Here is an 18,347-nt window from a genome sequence, read left to right on the forward strand (position 1 = left end):
ACATATGTTGATCCCTTGCAATATCCAAGGTCTCTGACCCATGGAGCGCATGCCAGCAGCGCCAGTTGGCGTCCATTTCGGAGTTTACGATAGACATTCAGCATGTGGCTGGTAAAAGTCCAATCACATCCCTGACTGTCTCTCCTACGTGTTGGTTTCTCCCGTGTATATTGGCGTAGACTACACTGCCATGGCCACTCAGCAATGATCAGAACCCGGACGTCCTTGCCCTTCAGTCAATGAAAACAGGCCTTGTGCTGTGTGGGACGGTTGTCCGCGCCTGCTTCGTAATGTTGTCACTGGCCGCCCAGGCCCGGTAGTTCCCCTTTCATGGCATCATCGTGTTTTTGACCCGGTACATGTTTGTTCCAAGGACACTGGACATTTTGTTTGTTGCCCATAGGCACCCATTGCATCCACTGTATGACAGGCTGTACAGGGTTATTAAACCGGGCCAAAAACATTTCCTTTTGGATTTTGGAGGTCAGCAGGAGATCTACTCTGATGATAGACTTAATCCTGCACATGTTCTACAAGACAAGAAACACAAAAGCTGAAGACATTATTATATAGACTTATAATTTTCACCGATGTGTTTTCTAAATTCTATCATACACATGAGTGAGCGAAAGGTGTGCGCCAGGGCCCTCGGTGCGCCTGCTTGCTGCTGCTGCTGTGCTGAAGTCTCACACACAACCTGTTGAAAGGGGAGGGGGCGGGCTGCTTCCAAATAGTGCACATTTCTTTCATAATATTGTCAATTCAAGCCCATTATGTAGTAATTATTTTTCCTGGGTTGTGTGAAATCACAACAAGGTGTAGATCTAGTAGTCTATTAGTTTATGTTGTTGGGTTGGGTGTTGATACTGGAGAGCAAAATTACTGATGGAAGATGGACAAAAAAAGGTCAAAGCCACCAGGCTTAAAAAAAAAAAAAAGAGAAAACGATAACAAGCAAAAGATACAGGAAAGCAGATGTGACTTTGGATAATGGCAGGTATTATGTATCTTGAAACAAGATAACATTCATTAGTAGGAATTGGGAAAACTTCTGTTTACCTTTGTTAGCCACTTGGCTATGATAGTAAACAGTAGACTGCTGATGATATGACAAAGACAGCAAATATTAAAAATGACATCTCGCAGGCGCCCAAGAGAAATCCTAGTAAGATGCTCAAACCAACTGGCTCCTTTTGATGTGGCAGCAGATTCCAGTCTTTGGAGGAAGCTTATTTCCACTTATTTCTTTTGGTCACTACCCATAGCTCGTAACTGTAGGTGAAGGTAGGGACATAGACCAAATGGTAAATTGAGAGCTTTGCTTTTATACTCAGCTCTATCGTCACCACGACGAACCAGTACAGTACATCGCTGCAGACACGGCACCAATCCGTCTGTCGATCTCGCACCAAAACCTCGATGCAATTCCAGCACAAATGCTTCAAATGTTTCACTGTCTCACATAGCCTCATTTTGGCCCTCACAACCTTCAGGGAACTTAGAAAGAATGTTCCTTCATGGTTCCCTGAAGGTCACTGATTGCTGGGTTATGTAATTAAAACAGAGAACTTGGATGTATTAGGAGCAGCTGTTTTTCAGGGATCTCTGCTAATGTTAGGTAGACAGAGTGCTGAAGTGTTGCTGCCCTCTGCTGGACTGTGTATTGTATTCAACAGTCTAAAAATAAGATACCCATGTAATCCCTGCATGCTATTAAATGGTGTGAAGATTGAAAACTGCTTCTACTGATTCTGAAAACTTTCCATCGGGATCTTTATTAATCAGTCACCTCAATCATTAACTCACAACCACAAAGTTTCAACCTGGTTACAATAAAATATCTTTTAATTGTGGAGGGAAAGTGTATTTGTCATGGCTTTCATGAATGAAAGATTTTCTGTTTTCCTTGTTTTCACACATTTCCTCAATGGTTATGACATATGTACATTCGGTTCTTTCCTCAAGAGTGACTCTTTTTGCGAACTGATCTTCATCCGCACTGCCCTGGACACCCACATGCAGTGCATGGCAGCCAAACAATAACATAAACCTGACATCTCTGCCTTAAACACTGATATATTGTCAGGAATTCTGCATGCCTTTTTAATTCATGAATTCATCTATCAGTACTTCTCTTTCTGAATCTTTTTTCTTCCTGATTTCCATTGGTAAAAATAATTCAAAATGTGTTTAGCTACTGGCTTCTGGATCTGACAGACAGGAAGAGATTACAGTGAATAACAGATCTGACTTCATTTCGCTCCCAGTTTAGAATTGGTTGTTGTTCTCAATTGTTCTGTATTTTTAAGGCTGTTTAAATATTTTTTTTCTTTTTGTTCTGTTTGGGTTTTTTGTTTGGTTTTGTTTTATATTTTGAAAATTAGCATTTCTGTCAGTGACAGAGACTTATGTGAACAATTACATTTTGCTGATGTGTGTGTGTGTAATCTCTAAATACATGTTTGTGCCTGTGTGCCCAGCAAACATGACATAGGAAAGTTGTGCAAGACAGAAAAAGAAATAGCATGACTTTTAAGGAAGGACATCCCCTCACCGACAGCATGTTACAGCCTGCGAGGCAGGAAAGGATTCAGTTTTTATTCAGCTCACAGGAACACCATCAAATTTTGGGAACAGCGGACATCCTAAGCTCATACACATCACGGAGAAATAACAAACCGTCAAAAGGTGAGCAATATAATATATACTAAATAGCCATTTTAGCATATTTTCTTTTGGACCTCTTTTTGATAACAAACAGCATCTTATTTTTGTTGCAATACTTACTGGTGATGTAAGCCTGGCAGTAATTCATTTTTTTAATTACTTGCAAAACTCCAACAGGGGAAAATAAACAGTGTGTTTTAGTGGTACCAGAGAAAAGAAATTAAGACTTGATGTCTTGTTCTCATCATATCATCGTATGTTGACCAGTTTGTGAACCTTTAGACTTCTGTCACTATCACTTATATTTATTTTGTCTTTGCGATCAGTGCACAGATGCGTCATACTTTTTACCACAAGGTGCAAAACTGACGCAGAGGATGACTGTCTGTGACTTCGGCATATCAGTTTTCGACATGAGACAAAGGAGAAAAAAAATCAACTTGAAACAAAGACTGTATACTTTTCTTTGACGCAGTGCAGCTAATGTTCGACAAGTTTGGGCTGAATCGTTGGCTTGGTTGCAAATATTTAAACGCTGTGTCAGGGTAGCACATGTCCTCAGTTATTGTGTATGACTGTCTTCTTAATATTATGGTTTGTTTGAATGTTGTTTGTTGAAAGAATCAAATCGTCCAAAAACTCTGTGTTCAGTAATTTCTGTCTCTTTTAAAAAAAAATAAACTAGTAAAAAACTATATCTAATTTGCTTAACACAGAGAAAAAATAGGTTGTGGTTTTAGGAAGTGTCTAAAATCTATCTGTACAGAGCTGATGGTTAAATGTCGAAAAATAAACACTACCAAAGTCAAACATTTTGGTTTTCATATTTGTAGAAGTTTTTTAGATCTATTAAGTAAAATAGGATTTAGGCTTTGGCAGTGCAGGTTAAACGTGTTTTGGGTGGTCTCCCATGATTTCTGGATTAAGGTATTGAAGCTCTTTCTTGATAAGAAACATCTGTTCAACGTGGAGAGTCCGAAAATGCAGTTCAAAGGTGCTTATCTTAAAAAGATAAATGAATGAATGAATGATAATAAATAATACTGAAGGGGCAATCTGCTAACCTGACAGTCATGCTGAATTATAACCACTGTAAACAGTTTCCATGAAGTTAGCATTTATCAAGGGCTACTCTAGTATTTTGGACCTCATTAGTTTTGTTTATTTATTGATTTATAGAGTTAAATGTCAATCTCATTTATTTCACCTCTGTAATATTCTTGATATTTAAATTGATCTATAGTTATATATATTTTAGAGCTATTGCTGATGTTTTGTAGACTTTTTAATACATTGTCATATTAAATTAGTTTAGTCTGTTACTGTCATTGTCTTGGAGCAGCTGTAAGCTACATAATTTCCTTTTGGTGTTCTAATGTTTTTTCCCATCTAAAGGATCAAAAATTCTTCTGCCATGAGCTACTCAAGTCTCTCACCTCTGACTGGACCAAACCCCACCCCTGACCCTGATGATGAAAATGCTGTGAAAAATGACTATTCCGCAGCCATTGGTGCCCTCATCCTCAGCTTGGTCTTCCTCCTGGGCGTCCCTGGAAATCTCTTCATTGTCTGGAGCATCCTGGCCCGCTGCCAACAACGCTCAGTCACCACTCTCCTCATCCTTAACTTGGCATGTGCTGATGGGTTCCTCATGGCTCTCACCATCTTTTTCATCATCTACCTGGTCATGCAGACGTGGGTCTTTGGAAACGCCATGTGCAAAATCCTGTTCTACCTGTGCAACTCCAACATGTATGCGTCAATCTTTCTGATAACCCTGATGAGCGTGCACAGGCTGTTGGCCATAGTCTTTCCACACACACTGTATCGCCTGATCACCAGGAAGGTTGTGAGGAGGGTGATCCTAGGCACATGGGTGCTAGTGATGGTCATGTCTATCCCCTCATTGGTGTTTCGAGATGTGAAAAAAGAAACTGATGATATGAATCAAACAACATATGTGTGTGCATCCAATCACACACTGCGTAGACATGTAAGTACACTTGTGTTGGTTATTTGTCTGCCACTGATCTGATTAGTTTCATAATCATATTTCCATCCATAAAATGCCTTCAAAAAACCTTCTGCATGTGAGAGCCCGTAAAATAGTGAGTGAGGTATTGAACATGATCACATGCTTTGAGCAAAAGGTCCAGCACACCTATCTGAAATTAGGTTTGTTTTGTTTTTTGTTTTTTAATAAAGATGCATCAACAACTTGAAAATCTTCATTGGATGATATCAGCCTTCTTAATTCACATCAGTTTATAATAGGGTGCTGAAGAGAAAAAAAACTGAGAACAGTCTTTTCTTTAAAAATGAATTCTGTTTCAATGTCACAAACCACTGACTTAAAAAATAATAATAAAAGAAATAATGGTAATACTTACATAAAAAATTTTTTTATTAGATACAACTTCATGAACAAGTAGACAGTCTATTTTAGCAGGAGGTTGCAGATGTGTTTTTTTACTGTGTTTAAGGCCTTTTATAGCTGCAGCTTAACTAGTATCCATAGTGCTTTGAGCAGATTACTTTTACTAAAAGATTCTTTATACACTAGACTCCATGTGTTTCAAGCTTTTGTGTTGATCCTTCATAAAGGATCAATGCAAAACATTGTTTTTACAGGTAAAAGTCCTCTTTTTAAAATACTAGTTTTGTTGGCATTTTTCCCTTTATTGGATAGCAAAGCAGTTAAGATGATACTTGAAGAGGAGGAGAGAGGGAAGACATGCAGCAAAGTGCTGTAGGTCAGATTCAAACCTAGGTCATAGCTCTCCAGCCATGTGGCAGGTGCTCACTTGTTCACCCACTAAGCTAAAGTGGCAACAATAAAAGTTGTTGTTAATTAAGGCTTCAAAACTAGTAGCATCCAAATTCCCTTCAGAATGTATATAGTAAAAATACTTATTATGCAGAAGGTGCTTTTTCACACAAAAGACATCATGACGTGGCTTAAAGTCATCAGATGTTTGATTTTGTCCTCTAATTTGACAAAAACAAAGCAAATAAGTTAATTCAACTTAAACAGTTTTACAATTTTAGCTTTTACTTCTTTATTTGTTTTCCATATTTGGAGAAATCAGTTCATGTCTGAAGAAAAGTGCCTTTCTTTATATGCTCTTGTTTTCAGGTGAGGTTTCAGTACGCATTTGAGACAGTGGCAGGATTCATTATTCCTTATGCAATCATTATAACCTGCTATGTTGTCATCCTGAAACGCTTGAGGGAGACCAAGTTCCAACGAAATGCCCGCAGCGAGAAACTCATCCTGGCTATTGTCATCACATTTGGTCTGTTCTGGCTGCCGTACCACGTCATCAACATGGTACAGGTGTGCGAGGGCGTGTTCTTGACAAATATTCGCATCAAATCTGCTCAAAATTTCTGTTAAGAGAGCTGTGCTTTTGAGTGAATACTGAGTGTGTTTTGTTTTCTACCAAAGGTGGCAGCTGCTTGGTACCCAAAGAACTCACCCATAAGAGAAAGGTGAGTAACTTAAGTTTTCTGTAGAGGCTCTTTCTCCACTCTGTTACATATTCTTTACTTGGTTGTACATGTGTGTGCTTTTGTGTGGCATCAATATATGGTTAGTGTGTGGTGACAGTGTGTGTCCGTTTACCTTTATGGTGGGAAGCCTGTCTCGGTAGCTTCCCAGGATTCTGTTGCCCGGATCCCCACAACAAAGTTGTAGCTGCTGTGTCTCTAGCGGCTAGCTGTGGCTAATGTGTTAGCCAGTGAGTGAGACCCTCGGGTCACATCCCTAGCTCAGGACTGATGAGGAAAGTGGACATCTCACAGGCAATGGCAGAGTGTCCAGGCCCTTGGGCGGGATCCACTCCCTCATCAGCTTTGGGATCAGACTACAGCGGGCTAGGCCACCACCCCCTCCCCTGCCTGAGAATAACTTGGGGCACCTACAGCTCTGTGGATCCTTGGGTCACGTCCCCAGCTCGGCCCCCGACTTCCCACCACACCTGAGCAGGCGAGGAAGGTGGAAGTGTCTGGGCCCTCGGGCGGGATCCACTCTGCTGAAACCAAAAAAAAAAAAAAGCTTTTTTGGGTGTGGGTGTGTGTGGGGGGGCATTCTTACAAGAGCAAGTACAAACTTTGAATGTTTAAATGCAAAAAGTGCAGTGGAAGTGCTAGAGGAACAGGTCAGTAAGAGCATCTTAGAGAGGTATAGTTTTTCACAAGTAAAGATGGGTAAAGGGTCACCAATCTGCAAAAACTACATCTAAAATATGTGCAGCAATTTCAGAGTAATGTTCCTCAATGTGAAGTTGTTAAGACATTGACCATCCTACCATCTCAAGTACATAATATTATGAAATTATTCAGAATGTGGAGAAATCTATGTGCAATGAACACAGCTGGAAAAAATATATATATATATATATGACTTTTCAAACTTTTCCCCTGCAGATTAGATACCATCTCTCAGTCCAGCCGTGCAGTGACCTCAGCTTTGGCCTTCATCAGCAGTTGTGCTAACCCAGTCCTCTACACCTTTGCAGGGAAATCCTACATCAAGAAAAATGGTTTTGCCTTCATGGCTAAGCTATTTGAGGGAACATTATCAGATCAAACAGGAACCAAAAGCACCCGACTCACAACTTATGACAATGTCGGAGAGAGTAATGTTGATTGTCAAAATCGTACAGTGGCTTCTACTCCAGAGAACAGGAATGTTGAATGAACTTCATACACTAACAGACTGTATATATAAATGAAAGCACTTAAAATTGTGTAAAGCTTTATGTGGACTTATAGATTTTAGGCGACACACAACAAGCATTAGCACAGCATTTTTTTTTTATTTAAAATGTGATAACACAATTAAAGTGGAAGTCAGGAGTGTAAGCACAAGCAGTTTACCTTTGTCTACGTGCATCTGAATATCTGTAAAGTCTCAGGTCTGTAAATACATTAAAACTACAGTTTTAACGTATTTACAGTTTTTATTCCTTAATGTAAAGACTGATTTTGTAAAATAAAAATGGTGTGAATGAAAACTGATGCTTGCTACTAAAGTACACTTTAAGAAAACTGCATATTCAATATCAAATTTTTAATGCAGTTTACTTTCAATGAAAAAAAAACAAAACATTTAAAATCTTCTGCAATTGACAGTGTCATGAGCTTCTGTCAGATTTGTTACATAGAAGCTCAAGTCAAAGGACTCGTGTTTAACCTGCTCTTTGTCCAACATTTCTACATAATCTGTTTTTATTTTGTCATCGTTAAAGCCAGAATGACTTTGAGCCAAGAAAAGGCACCACCAACTTAAACTAATTGTTACAAATGTAGAAGAGCATCTCTAAATTAAAGAAAATTGGCTACAGCTGCAGAAAATGTGCCATTCCCAATGCTACAATTTCCTCACCAAAAATGGTCAAAGTCAGAGTTTTGTGCAACAGTGGATTCTCCAGGCTTGCATCGATGCTGGTGATCAATGTTTGAGCGTTGTTAAACACAAGTACACTTGCATACCATTGTTGCTGCCAAGGCACAAGGCTCAGGTCATCTCAAACTGGTTTCCTCAACTTGAAAACGAGCTCACTGCTCAAATAGCCTCCAGTCAAATACAGCACCTTTGGTTTGTGGAATGAAGGTTGTATCAGATGCCAAACCCAAAGCAACTGATTCCATCACATCCAAATAGACCAAAATCTGAGTAGTCTTTTCAGCATCTTGTCAAATATCTGCTATAGTAGCAGGCTGTAGCCAATGACAGAGCCCAGTGAGTGTATACTGAGGTCAAGACCTCAGTTTTACTGATGCTTTTCATACCTTTCAGTAACGCCTTTTCGCAGATTAGGCAACAGGAATTTTAATTTAGTCATTTTCCCCACTACACTTTAAACATGTTTTGACTGGTCCATTTAGACATGCTCCTAGTCTAATTTTAATATTCATTTACCCATTTTGCCCCAACTTCAAATGTACGGCACATTAACCATAATTAAAAAGAAGTCCTTTGCACAGTCCAAGCCCAACACATCCTGCAAAAACAATTCAAATTACACATTTGAAATAAAAACCTGCAAAAGTTTGATTTACAAAAAAGATGCTTTATTGAACACACAAATGTACCTACTACAAATTGTTATCACTGAAATATAGATCGAGTTGTATTTGTCAGTAAACAAAGATTTAATTAAAATAAATTACATTTAATACTTTAAAATCACAACATTTCCACCTGAGGAAACCCAGCAGCCAGAGCTCATGAAGGATCCATCACCTGTCAAACAAAGAAAATATTAATAGAGCCTCAAAGGCATTAATTCAGCATTACAATCACTTTAGAGTTTAAAATAAATTTTAAAAAAAAAAAAAGTGGGGGTGCTGTTGAACTATGTTGTACTAAACTCTGGTTACACATTTTTAGTACACCACAATATAAAAACATACTGCACAGACTAAGTAACACTTTAATGTTAACCTAAGTTAATTTAAAGTCATCAACTTAATGGCTTTGCTGACTTCATGCATCACTGACTAGCCAATCAGTGACCACATCTACCGACACATTTTCATATTTCTGCCTCGATTGCTTGGTACCCCGGTTGAGTTGGTACTAAAAAGTACCAGGTACTATCACCTAATGGAAAACCCTAAAAAGTGTCCTGACCCGAATAGGGACTAATGAAAACTGGCTATTAGATAATACGGTTCCTTTGTGATGCAAGCTTATTGGCCATTCAATATCAGATTATGGGCTGGATTTTGATATCCAGAGTGGATTGCATTAACCATTTAATTTCAAAAAGTCAAAAAAAGAAATTACCTAGCAGAATTTGACCCTAGTTAAATTTTGACTATAGACCACCTGACTTCAGCATCTTAAATTTCTTAATTTTATCTCCTTTTCTGTCTTCATTTATTTATACCATTTGTATTTTATCTGCTCTATTTCTATTGTATATCTTAACCAGCATCTGAGGGTGGACAGCAAAGAAACAATTTCATTTGCACAGAGAAATGCCTTTCTTTGGACACATGACATTAAACACCTTGAATCTAAAGCTTGGAATTTCCACACTTTTAAACCAACAGATATTGTGATGCAATTTCAGCGAACAAAACTGAAGAAACCTTACCTTGGACACACCCAGGTTCTGAAATCCTGAAAGAAAAGGAACATAAGATTAGCTTAACTGTGCACTTACACACCAGAGTGCCTGACCTGCGCCCTTACTGTCAAACCCATCAGTGCAGTGAAAGATAATCATGAGGTTTCAGGTGAAACACGGACTCACATGCAACTCATCATCAAGGTTTGACTAAAAGCTGGCAAGTCTGCATCTGCAGCAGGTATAGGATGAGAACTGAAATGGCACAACTCAATTAATGGGCCTAGTGTGATAAAGCTAAGAGTAAAGAAATAATTTCTTATTTTTTATATAATGCACAGTTTAGTTGATGCATTTTAAAATGTGTGAACTGAACATTCAGCTTGTGATTTTGGTAAATATTACAGCAATGTTTAGAACTTACAGAACCTATTTAGCTCATTTAGGAATTTACACTCTCAGATAGGACAAGACAGGAAACCCTTTGTTTTACAAGCATAAACAAAGGGAACACGCTGACTCCTCAAGTTCTTAATAAAACGGATTATACCCTTTGTAAACAAGGCCTTAGTGCTTGACCTTTATATTAGTTTTAACTTTGTTACTTATGAAGTTCATAGTGGACGTTAGTTGACCCAACATAGTAGCATGGAGGTCTTATGCACGGGTATTGTCTCGTTTGACGCAACTAAAATTAACTTCCAATTTTAATCAGTTTCGTTCAGTTCTCGGTGAAGCAAGCCAGCTTCATTTAGATCGTTTTGTATGTGATGTTTGAAGTACACACCAACCCTGACCCACAGGTCTTCCTCCTATGGGAGTCATTAACCTCAAACACATCAACCTAAACTGTTATAACATTACAGAACACAGCCCCAGCACCTTATAGTTCACTGAGCTCCCAATCAAAGCCTAAATTGCATCAGTCCCTCGTACGCATCGTTTAATATTCAGCTGCATTTTCCTCATCAGCGGAAACCACGAGGTGCATTTGGCGCTACTGAAGCTGCGAGCTAACAATGTGCGGAAATAACGTCAAGAAACGCGCAAACGCATAAATATAAACACGACACCTGCGACAATAACGAAGAGAATCATCACTAAAGGTGAACATTTAGAGTAAAACAAGGTGTCACCTCGTCAGTTCTCGTCTCTCCAGCACCTCATGTCCGACCTGCATCACCGCAACAAGGAAGAGAGGTCGTTAATGAGCCCGAGCCGCAATTTATCTCTTTATCAAACCACGTGTCTCCTGCTCTCTGCCGTCAAGCAAGCAGCTTCCGGGTTTGCCTGTGCCGCATAAAAATAAAAACATCGTTTAACAGTATACTTTCAAGACATCTTCTCTTTAATACGCATCCTGCATTTTATTACTGAAACACATTACTACCGAAATGTAAACATAATGACATAAAGTAGCAGCATAGAGGCACAGCCTGAATATACAAGTAAGGAAAATACATACAGTGGCATACAGTACATTTTCCACATGACTTTATCAATCTCTAACGTCATTTTGGAGGAATTTAGGCCCACACGTCCTTACGGTGTTGCTTCAGCTAATTGACGTTAGCAGGCAAACTTTTATGCACAGCTCTCTGAAGGTCCTGCTACAATATTTTAATAAGGTTGCAGCCTGGACTTTGACTGAGCCAATGCAACATCTTTTTTTAGCCATTCTGTTGCAGATTTGCTGCCAAGCTGTAGCTATGGGACCGATTACTTCTTATTTGACCCTAAAATACTTTTGATTAGCACAGTGAATGCAAGGTGCACATGTCCTGTGGCCGCAAAACAGTCCTCAAATTGTTACCCCCCTCTACCACCAACAGCTGGTATGAGATGTTTGTGTTGATATGCTGTGTTTGGTTTTTTGGCAAACATGGCGGTGTGCATTATGACCAACCATCTCAACTTTGGTTTCATCTTTCCAAAGCAGCACATTGTTACACACACATATATGTGTGTGTGTGTGTGTGTGTGTGTGTGTGTGTGTGTGTGTGTGTGTGTGTGTGTGTGTGTGTGGCTAACATAAATAACAACATTAAATTAAATTATTATTGTTGTTACTGTTGTTAAGATTTTTGTTTAGCTTTTGTTGATGTTGGACTGTGGCCCATGGCGCTATTGTAATATTTACGTTTTGTATTACCCTTTAATTAGCAGAAAATGATACCATAAATGGCATTTTTATTTCACTCGTATTCCTGTGCATCTGTGCTAATCCTGCAATGATAAATGTCTGTTACAAGATATTCGCTTTAAACTTAAAAAAAACAAACAACTTTTGTTTGTTTTAACTATGATCTTCTACATTAATAATTTATTGCCTAATATTACCTAATTTCTTACCTAATCAAGGGTAAACATTTCTCATTCGGATGCTGTAGTTACGTCAGAGGCGGTGTGAGTTAAACTTTTAGTACTTAAAGCTAAAAAAGTTTGGGGTTATATCTCATATTATTCCTTTAAATTTGAAAAGGAACGACATCACATCACTAAAACCAGCAGGTGTCAGCTGTTACTAAAGAATTCCGACTTCGGTCAAGCCAACTGTGAACTACAAAATGACGTGTTTGCGTGGCTAAAGTACGGAACGCCGATTGGACCAAACTCGCTGAAATTACAGTTTGATAACAGAGCAGCTGGAGAAGGAGAGGAGGGAGGTGGGGATGGGGGAGATGCCTCTAGGACTGAGAAGAACACAACTTGTACTTAATTATTGGGCAAATCTTCAAGGCCATGGACAGGATCACCCACCACAAGCAGTTCTTAACCCTTGCTGGGAGAAAGGAAGGTGGAAATCAAAGAGCTTTGGGTGGATTGTGGGTGGAAGAGCAAGTGAATTTAAACTGGATCAGTTGGACAAGTTTCGTTACCAGCAATATCTCCCTGGATACTTCCTGAAGCCATAGTTGATTTCACTCTACTGGATAAGAAGACTAAGGATGGGGCATTTATTTTAAACTCCTATACTGTGCAGGCTTACATTGACCAGTTTTATGGTTGTGTTCAATTATATACGGATGCATCTAAGGATTCAGCCAGTCAAATTGGTGTAGCAGTTGTGGTCCCAGAGTTCATGGTTAAAATAGAAAAAAGGATCACTGATAGAACTGCTTGCAATTCTGTTGGCGGTTCAGTGGGTGGAAGATATGAGGCCATTAAAAGCTATTGTTTGTTCAGAATCAAGAGCATCATTGCTTAGTTTACAAGGTAGTCACTCAGATGTGAGAGCAGATATTCTAGCAGAAATTCAGCAAACACTGTTCAGGATAAACATGATGGGTCTTACAGTTGTATTTCTTTGGATTCCAGCCCATTATGGAATAATGGGGAATGAAATGGCAGACAGAGCGGCGAAGCAAGCCACAAAACATGGGACAGTTGACCTGGCTGTTAGTTTTGGTCAAGCTGAAGTGAAGAGTATCATACGGCAAGAAATGAGGGGTAGATGGCAAAAGCAGTGGGAGGAGGAAAGGAGAGGATGGTGGTTGTGTACAATACAAAGGGGGGTAGGAGAAATGAGGACCACTGGAAGGAGCAGGAGAGAGGAGATGGTCATATCGAGATTGAGATTTGGACATACTGGGTTAAATGCTACATTATTCTTGATTGGGAAACATAATCAGAATCAGAATCAGAATACTTTATTAATCCCGAAGGAAATTAGGGAAATGTGCCTTCTGTGGAGACACAGAAACTATAGAGTTTGTGATATTGCACTGTCCGAAATATCAGGTGGAGAGGAGACAATTATCCCAAAACCTTATTAATATGAAAATGAAATTGGATCTGGTTGACCTATTGCAAAAGGATTCTGGAAGTAAGAGTTACCAGGCTTTATTTCAGTTTTTTAAAGCGGGAAGAGTGTTTGAAAGGCTTTGAGGTGTTTTTTTCTTTGGGGGGGGGGGGGGGGGGGGGTCATTCCAGTTCACACTCCATACTAGTGGTGGCGGTAATGCACCAATCAGTTGTTTGCCAACCGCCAATAACATTTAAGAAGAGGAAGAAGAAGGAGAGGCGGGACTCGTGTACGGTGGCGTTTTGAGATTTAACTCAAGGTTAAAGGGCAAGCTTCTGGCCATGAGAATTTTAATAGGTATGTACAATTTTTAAAAAGTTACACGTTTTTTAAAGTTGCTCGGAAAGGTCAGAGTGACATTACGCTTTCAGATAGCTTACAGCTAATGTTTACGTTGCGGCCAATAATGAAGTGCCTTATATCCATTAGTGAGTTTGTACTTGTGCATTATGTTGGGCTGTAGCACTATTGTGAACAGAGCCTGGGAGCTTTGAGAAAGCGTGCTAAAACTGTGTGCTTATGGTGTGTTTCATAGTTGAGTTTGCTCAGGTAATGCACAAAGCAATGTTTTGTAAGCATGTACAATACGCATGCGCACCACGCATGCCTGACTCACCTAATTTTGAGGGGGTTTTTTTTAATAATTTTGAAGCGTTTCTATGTATTTATTTAGTTGTTTGGTTAAATAATAGAAATATTTCTCTTCAAGTTAAACTGCAAAAACGAGAATAAAGTTGACCCAAAGCCACCTTAACGTCATGAGCAAAAAGGGTTTTTTGAAAGTTGCGACTTTCCTTTGTTACAGCAGTTAAAACTGAGTGTAATTTTAAATTTAACGTAAAACGTTAAAAAAAATTAAAGCACGATATGATAAAATAAATCCGATTTTAAATCTTTATACAGTACTTTCTTTACACACTTGTACGAATCACAGTTTCTAAGTTGAAGGAAGTGTGCGGCTTTTGTTTTTCAGTTTGTTCCTTTTGATGATTTCTCTGTCTGTTGTGTTTCTTGTAGGAGGGGGATCTGGCTTCGTTGGCCGTGAGCTTACCCGCCTACTTAGGGACAAAGGTCATGAGGTGACACTGATATCCCGCCAGCCTGGTCCAGGGAAGATAACATGGGTATGACCTAAAGTTAATACAAAGTAAAAGGGCAAACCTAAAGCTCATTTTAGGACCTGTTGATTCATCACTGTTAACGAAACATCATACTGGAGCTGATGCCTGATGGTTTGAAGGACTGAAATTAGAGAGGGAGAAGAAATTTATTAATCCCTCGTGTTGGTTCCTCCGGGAAATTCAGTATGTACAAACTGTACAGACAGAGACGTACAAACTGATAAATGTGGAAGGGGGATAGTTTACAGATCCAGTGACATTTCTAAACATCTTTATGTTTCTTCCTCTCTGCTCCTGCAGGGTGAGCTGGAGTCTCAGGGTCTCCCACCGTGTGAGGGTGCCGTCAACTTGGCTGGAGAGAATCTCATAAACCCACTGCGATGGTGAGAAATAAATAATCAAAGAGTCCATCCTAATATCTGCAGCATTTCAATGCATTTACAGGGATTGTCACTGTTTCTTCCCTTGGGTTCTGTTTTGAAGGTGGAATGAAAGCTACAAAAAAGACTTGTTCTCCAGTCGCGTTGACACAACTAAAGCTCTTTCTCAAGCCATTGCTGCTTCCTCCAGTCCTCCTCACTCTTGGGTGCTGGTGTCAGGTGTAGGTAAGCATTTAATAAGTGAGATTCTACTCAGCACAGCAGATCAGATGAACTCATTGATAATATAGATAGTAATTCTATTATTGCTTATTGTTCGTTTGTTTGTTTTCATGACACAGCTTGCTATAAACCCAGTCTAACAGCTCAATACACAGAAGACAGTGAATGGACTCCGTTTGACCTTCTCTCAAGACTTGTCAAAGAGTGGGAAGCAGCAGCACTACTTCCTGAAAATGTGGCAAAAACCACCAAACAAGTCATCATCCGGCCTGGTTTGTATACGGCACATGCTTATGTTTATTGTCCATTCTGAATCTGTCTAAATCAGGGGTGGGCAACTCCAGGCCTCGAGGGCCGGTGTCCCTGCAGGTTTTAGATGTGTCCTGGAACCAACACAGCTGATTTAAATGGCTAAATTAGCTCCTCAACATGTCCTGAAGTTCTCCAGAGGCCTGGTAACAAACTAATCATGTGATTCAGGTGTGTTGTGTTACCCAAGGTAAGATCTAAAACCTGGCCTGGAATTGCCTACCCGTGGTCTAAATGGATCAGATGAAGGGCCACATGCATCTTTCTGGTCCTATGTAAGGTCTTTGCTGGATTTTTTTTCCTATTTCTTAAGAACATGGCTTTCAGATCCTGTTCGTCTGCTGTAGATGGTTTCTTTAGTCCTGCCACTTCTTTTGTCCTCACGTCTAGTTTCTTCATAATTTGTAAGTGTAACCTGTAGTTCACACTGCAGGTGTTAATGCTCAATTGCAATTTTTTGATCAAATCCGATTTTTTTTTTTTCCTTTTCTGGTTGTTCACACTACAAATAAAATGTGACAGCAAATGCGCTCTAGTGTGAACGGTTCATGGCCCTCAAAGTGGTCCACATGCACAAAAGAAGATGTCACACACAACGCGCTCTGTTTGCGGAAGTAAAAATGGCGGCTACAGAGCTAGTAGGTGTTGTTGCAGCAGTCTATCAATTTCTGCACAGTCGTAACCGACAGAATTTTGACAAATTAAATAGAGAAAGAAGGAAACAGAGAAAAAAGAGAGCCCGTGCTTTAACAACGGCCGCCATGCTTTCTCGTTTGTCTTCTCTAGCGCTGATAATTGGCGTCCGTCTTGTGTCAGTGATGTAAAAGACAGATTAAATGCAAAATGACCATTCAAACAGCAGTCGCTTTCTAAAACATCAGATACGTAATGGATTCAGTACCACATACGAAAGTGACCTAGGTCGGATTTGAAAATATTGGGTTTGTGCCGTTCAAGCTGTCATACCATGATCGGATAGGATCAAAAAAAGTCGGATTTGATGCGCGTTCGCCTGCAGTGTGAACATAGCCTAAGTGTTCTGCTCATAGTTATTTTGGAATCACCAAAAATATAATTTTTATGCCTGTCAAAATATGTTATCCTTGGCATTTTTCAGAGATTGACTAAATCGACTTAAAGAAATGTGGAAAAAAATTTGTTTTTATGACTGGCTTCTAATAACAAAGTGCCTAAGGATACATTTTTAAAAACAGTGGTTCATTTCTTGAATTGGGTGCCTTTTTCATGCTTGAATGATTCACAGGTCAGTGTTAACTGGTTTAACAAACTAAAGAAAGTAATTGGGGCAAAAACCTTTCCTTTGAAGACGATCGGGTACAAGAACTAGAATAAAAAGAATGAAAAGGCTACCACCATCCAAAGAAAAACTTTAAAAGACCATCAGTCTGTTAAACTTTTGCATTTTGTACATGCATACACAACATGTGAAGATTTAAAGTATCTTATCTCTGTATTACTTTTTATCTTTTTCAGTTTTTATAGCATGAATTAAAATTTTATCTCGTGGGCCATTTCACGGCAGATAATCTGACTAGATTGACTGAATGGACAGCATAAGCTTGAACTAATGGTTTTTCAGTTATAAAGAGTGTCCCAGTAAATCATCATTAAACAAGTTAAAATGGCTGCAGTGAAAAACATGTGCTTTCTTATTTTCCATGCATTCCCCAGGGGCAGTGCTGGGTCGTGATGGTGGGGCCATGAAGCAGATGCTGCTGCCGTTCTGGCTCGGCCTCGGGGGTACCCTGGGATCTGGAAGACAACCATTTCCCTGGATCCACGTTTCAGACCTGGCAGGAATCATTGTCCGCGCACTGGAGCCCCCTGCTGACACTCCACCCTCCTCATCACCACAAGTGTTCAACGGAGTCGCGCCGGCTCTCAACACAAACTATGAATTCACTAAAGAACTGGGTCGGGTCTTGAGGCGGCCCACCATCCTTCCTGTACCTGGCTTTGTCATGAACGCCCTGCTGGGTTCGGAGAGGGCCGTGATCCTTACTCAAGGCCAGAAAGTCATACCTAAGAGGACTTTGGAGTCTGGATTTCAGTACAACTACCCTGACTTGACCTCCGCTTTGAAGGAGATTGTTAATTAACAAGAGAGTACGGCGGTTCATTTTTACTGTATTACAAGAATAAACAAATATGAGCCTAAACGAGTCATTGAAAATGAATCCCAGGATCATGACTCAGTAAAAGACTGTTGTAAATTACTTATTCATCAGATCTGTGTACTGATGAACTGTTGTTTCTCATATTGCTAAAGAGCAGTTATGGGATCATGTTTGAAAAACTGTTTTAAATAAAATGTCATGCTTTGCTTTAAAGTGTTTCTCCGCATTCGGGACAATAACAAGCGGCTTTAAGCCTTTGCTTACATTTAGAAAGCACTGGGACATGATTGTTGATACTGAAGTGTTTCTGTAAAATAAATCTGACAGAGTTGAGTCTTGATAACAGATGTGTCTAAACTTTCTCCTTTAGCAGCTTTTGCTCCTTTCGTTCAAACTCATGAACAGAGCTACAGAAGATAATCTTGGATGGTTGTACATCTAGCCATTAATGCTGCAACTAGTGACCGTGTTTATTGTTAACTCCTAATTAATGCAAAAAAAAATTGTCAGTGACACAGTGGTTAGTAATATAAATAACCACATGACCACATTACAGATGGTGAAGCACCGAAACAATTATTGGAGCTACAGGTCATAGCCTGGAGTCTTTTTTTTTTTTTTTT

The 18,347-nt window shown here is 39.5% G+C and overlaps 2 protein-coding genes and 1 long non-coding RNA gene across 6 annotated transcripts; 2 read left to right on the forward strand and 1 right to left on the reverse strand.

Annotated features, from left to right (window-relative positions):
* The first annotated feature begins 631 nt into the window (after positions 1 to 631).
* On the forward strand, positions 632 to 7,685 carry LOC113011377 (leukotriene B4 receptor 1-like). Of its 3 annotated transcripts, XM_080293170.1 has the most exons (6): positions 1,857 to 2,688; positions 2,994 to 3,661; positions 4,063 to 4,660; positions 5,804 to 6,004; positions 6,116 to 6,159; positions 7,096 to 7,685. In XM_080293170.1, exons 3-6 carry the CDS (start codon positions 4,082 to 4,084, stop codon positions 7,367 to 7,369), a joined length of 1,098 nt encoding a protein of 365 aa, XP_080149296.1. In that variant the 5' UTR covers positions 1,857 to 2,688; positions 2,994 to 3,661; positions 4,063 to 4,081; the 3' UTR covers positions 7,370 to 7,685. The 3 variants fall into 3 exon arrangements, with proteins under 3 accessions (XP_080149297.1, XP_080149296.1, XP_026006690.1); XM_080293171.1 differs by lacking the exon at positions 2,994 to 3,661 and having other exon boundaries at positions 632 to 2,688; positions 5,804 to 5,998; XM_026150905.2 differs by lacking the exon at positions 2,994 to 3,661 and having other exon boundaries at positions 1,927 to 2,688.
* Positions 7,686 to 8,723: 1,038 nt separating this feature from the next.
* LOC113010676 (uncharacterized) lies at positions 8,724 to 11,018 on the reverse strand. The gene is made up of 3 exons (XR_003270376.2): positions 10,886 to 11,018; positions 9,777 to 9,802; positions 8,724 to 8,917 (listed from the first exon to the last, which is right to left on the reverse strand). It is a non-coding gene; the product is annotated as an uncharacterized LOC113010676 (long non-coding RNA).
* A 2,694-nt stretch (positions 11,019 to 13,712) lies between these two features.
* sdr39u1 (short chain dehydrogenase/reductase family 39U, member 1) lies at positions 13,713 to 18,067 on the forward strand. 2 transcript variants are annotated; one of them, XM_026150038.2, is made up of 6 exons: positions 13,713 to 13,851; positions 14,572 to 14,678; positions 14,976 to 15,058; positions 15,159 to 15,280; positions 15,397 to 15,549; positions 17,279 to 18,067. In XM_026150038.2, the coding sequence occupies exons 1-6, from the start codon at positions 13,836 to 13,838 to the stop codon at positions 17,704 to 17,706; spliced, it is 909 nt and encodes a 302-aa protein (XP_026005823.2). In that variant the 5' UTR covers positions 13,713 to 13,835; the 3' UTR covers positions 17,707 to 18,067. The 2 variants fall into 2 exon arrangements, with proteins under 2 accessions (XP_026005823.2, XP_026005822.2); XM_026150037.2 differs by lacking the exon at positions 13,713 to 13,851 and adding an exon at positions 13,872 to 13,982.
* The last annotated feature ends 280 nt before the right edge of the window (positions 18,068 to 18,347 follow it).

Source organism: Astatotilapia calliptera, chromosome 18 (assembly GCF_964374335.1).
Source record: "Astatotilapia calliptera chromosome 18, fAstCal68.1, whole genome shotgun sequence".
Taxonomy (NCBI): domain Eukaryota; kingdom Metazoa; phylum Chordata; class Actinopteri; order Cichliformes; family Cichlidae; genus Astatotilapia; species Astatotilapia calliptera.

Excerpts from the sequence above, each read along its gene's own strand:
- LOC113011377 (XM_080293170.1), top strand. The coding sequence starts at position 4,082 with ATGAGCTACTCAAGTCTCTCACCTCTGACTGGACCAAACCCCACCCCT. Across the intron at positions 6,005-6,115 it reads ACGTCATCAACATGGTACAG|GTGGCAGCTGCTTGGTACCC; the intron begins GTGTGCGAGGGC and ends TTTCTACCAAAG. Across the intron at positions 6,160-7,095 it reads AACTCACCCATAAGAGAAAG|ATTAGATACCATCTCTCAGT; the intron begins GTGAGTAACTTA and ends TTTCCCCTGCAG.
- sdr39u1 (XM_026150037.2), top strand. The coding sequence starts at position 13,940 with ATGTTTACGTTGCGGCCAATAATGAAGTGCCTTATATCCATTA. Across the intron at positions 15,281-15,396 it reads GGTGCTGGTGTCAGGTGTAG|CTTGCTATAAACCCAGTCTA; the intron begins GTAAGCATTTAA and ends TTCATGACACAG. Across the intron at positions 15,550-17,278 it reads ACAAGTCATCATCCGGCCTG|GGGCAGTGCTGGGTCGTGAT; the intron begins GTTTGTATACGG and ends TGCATTCCCCAG.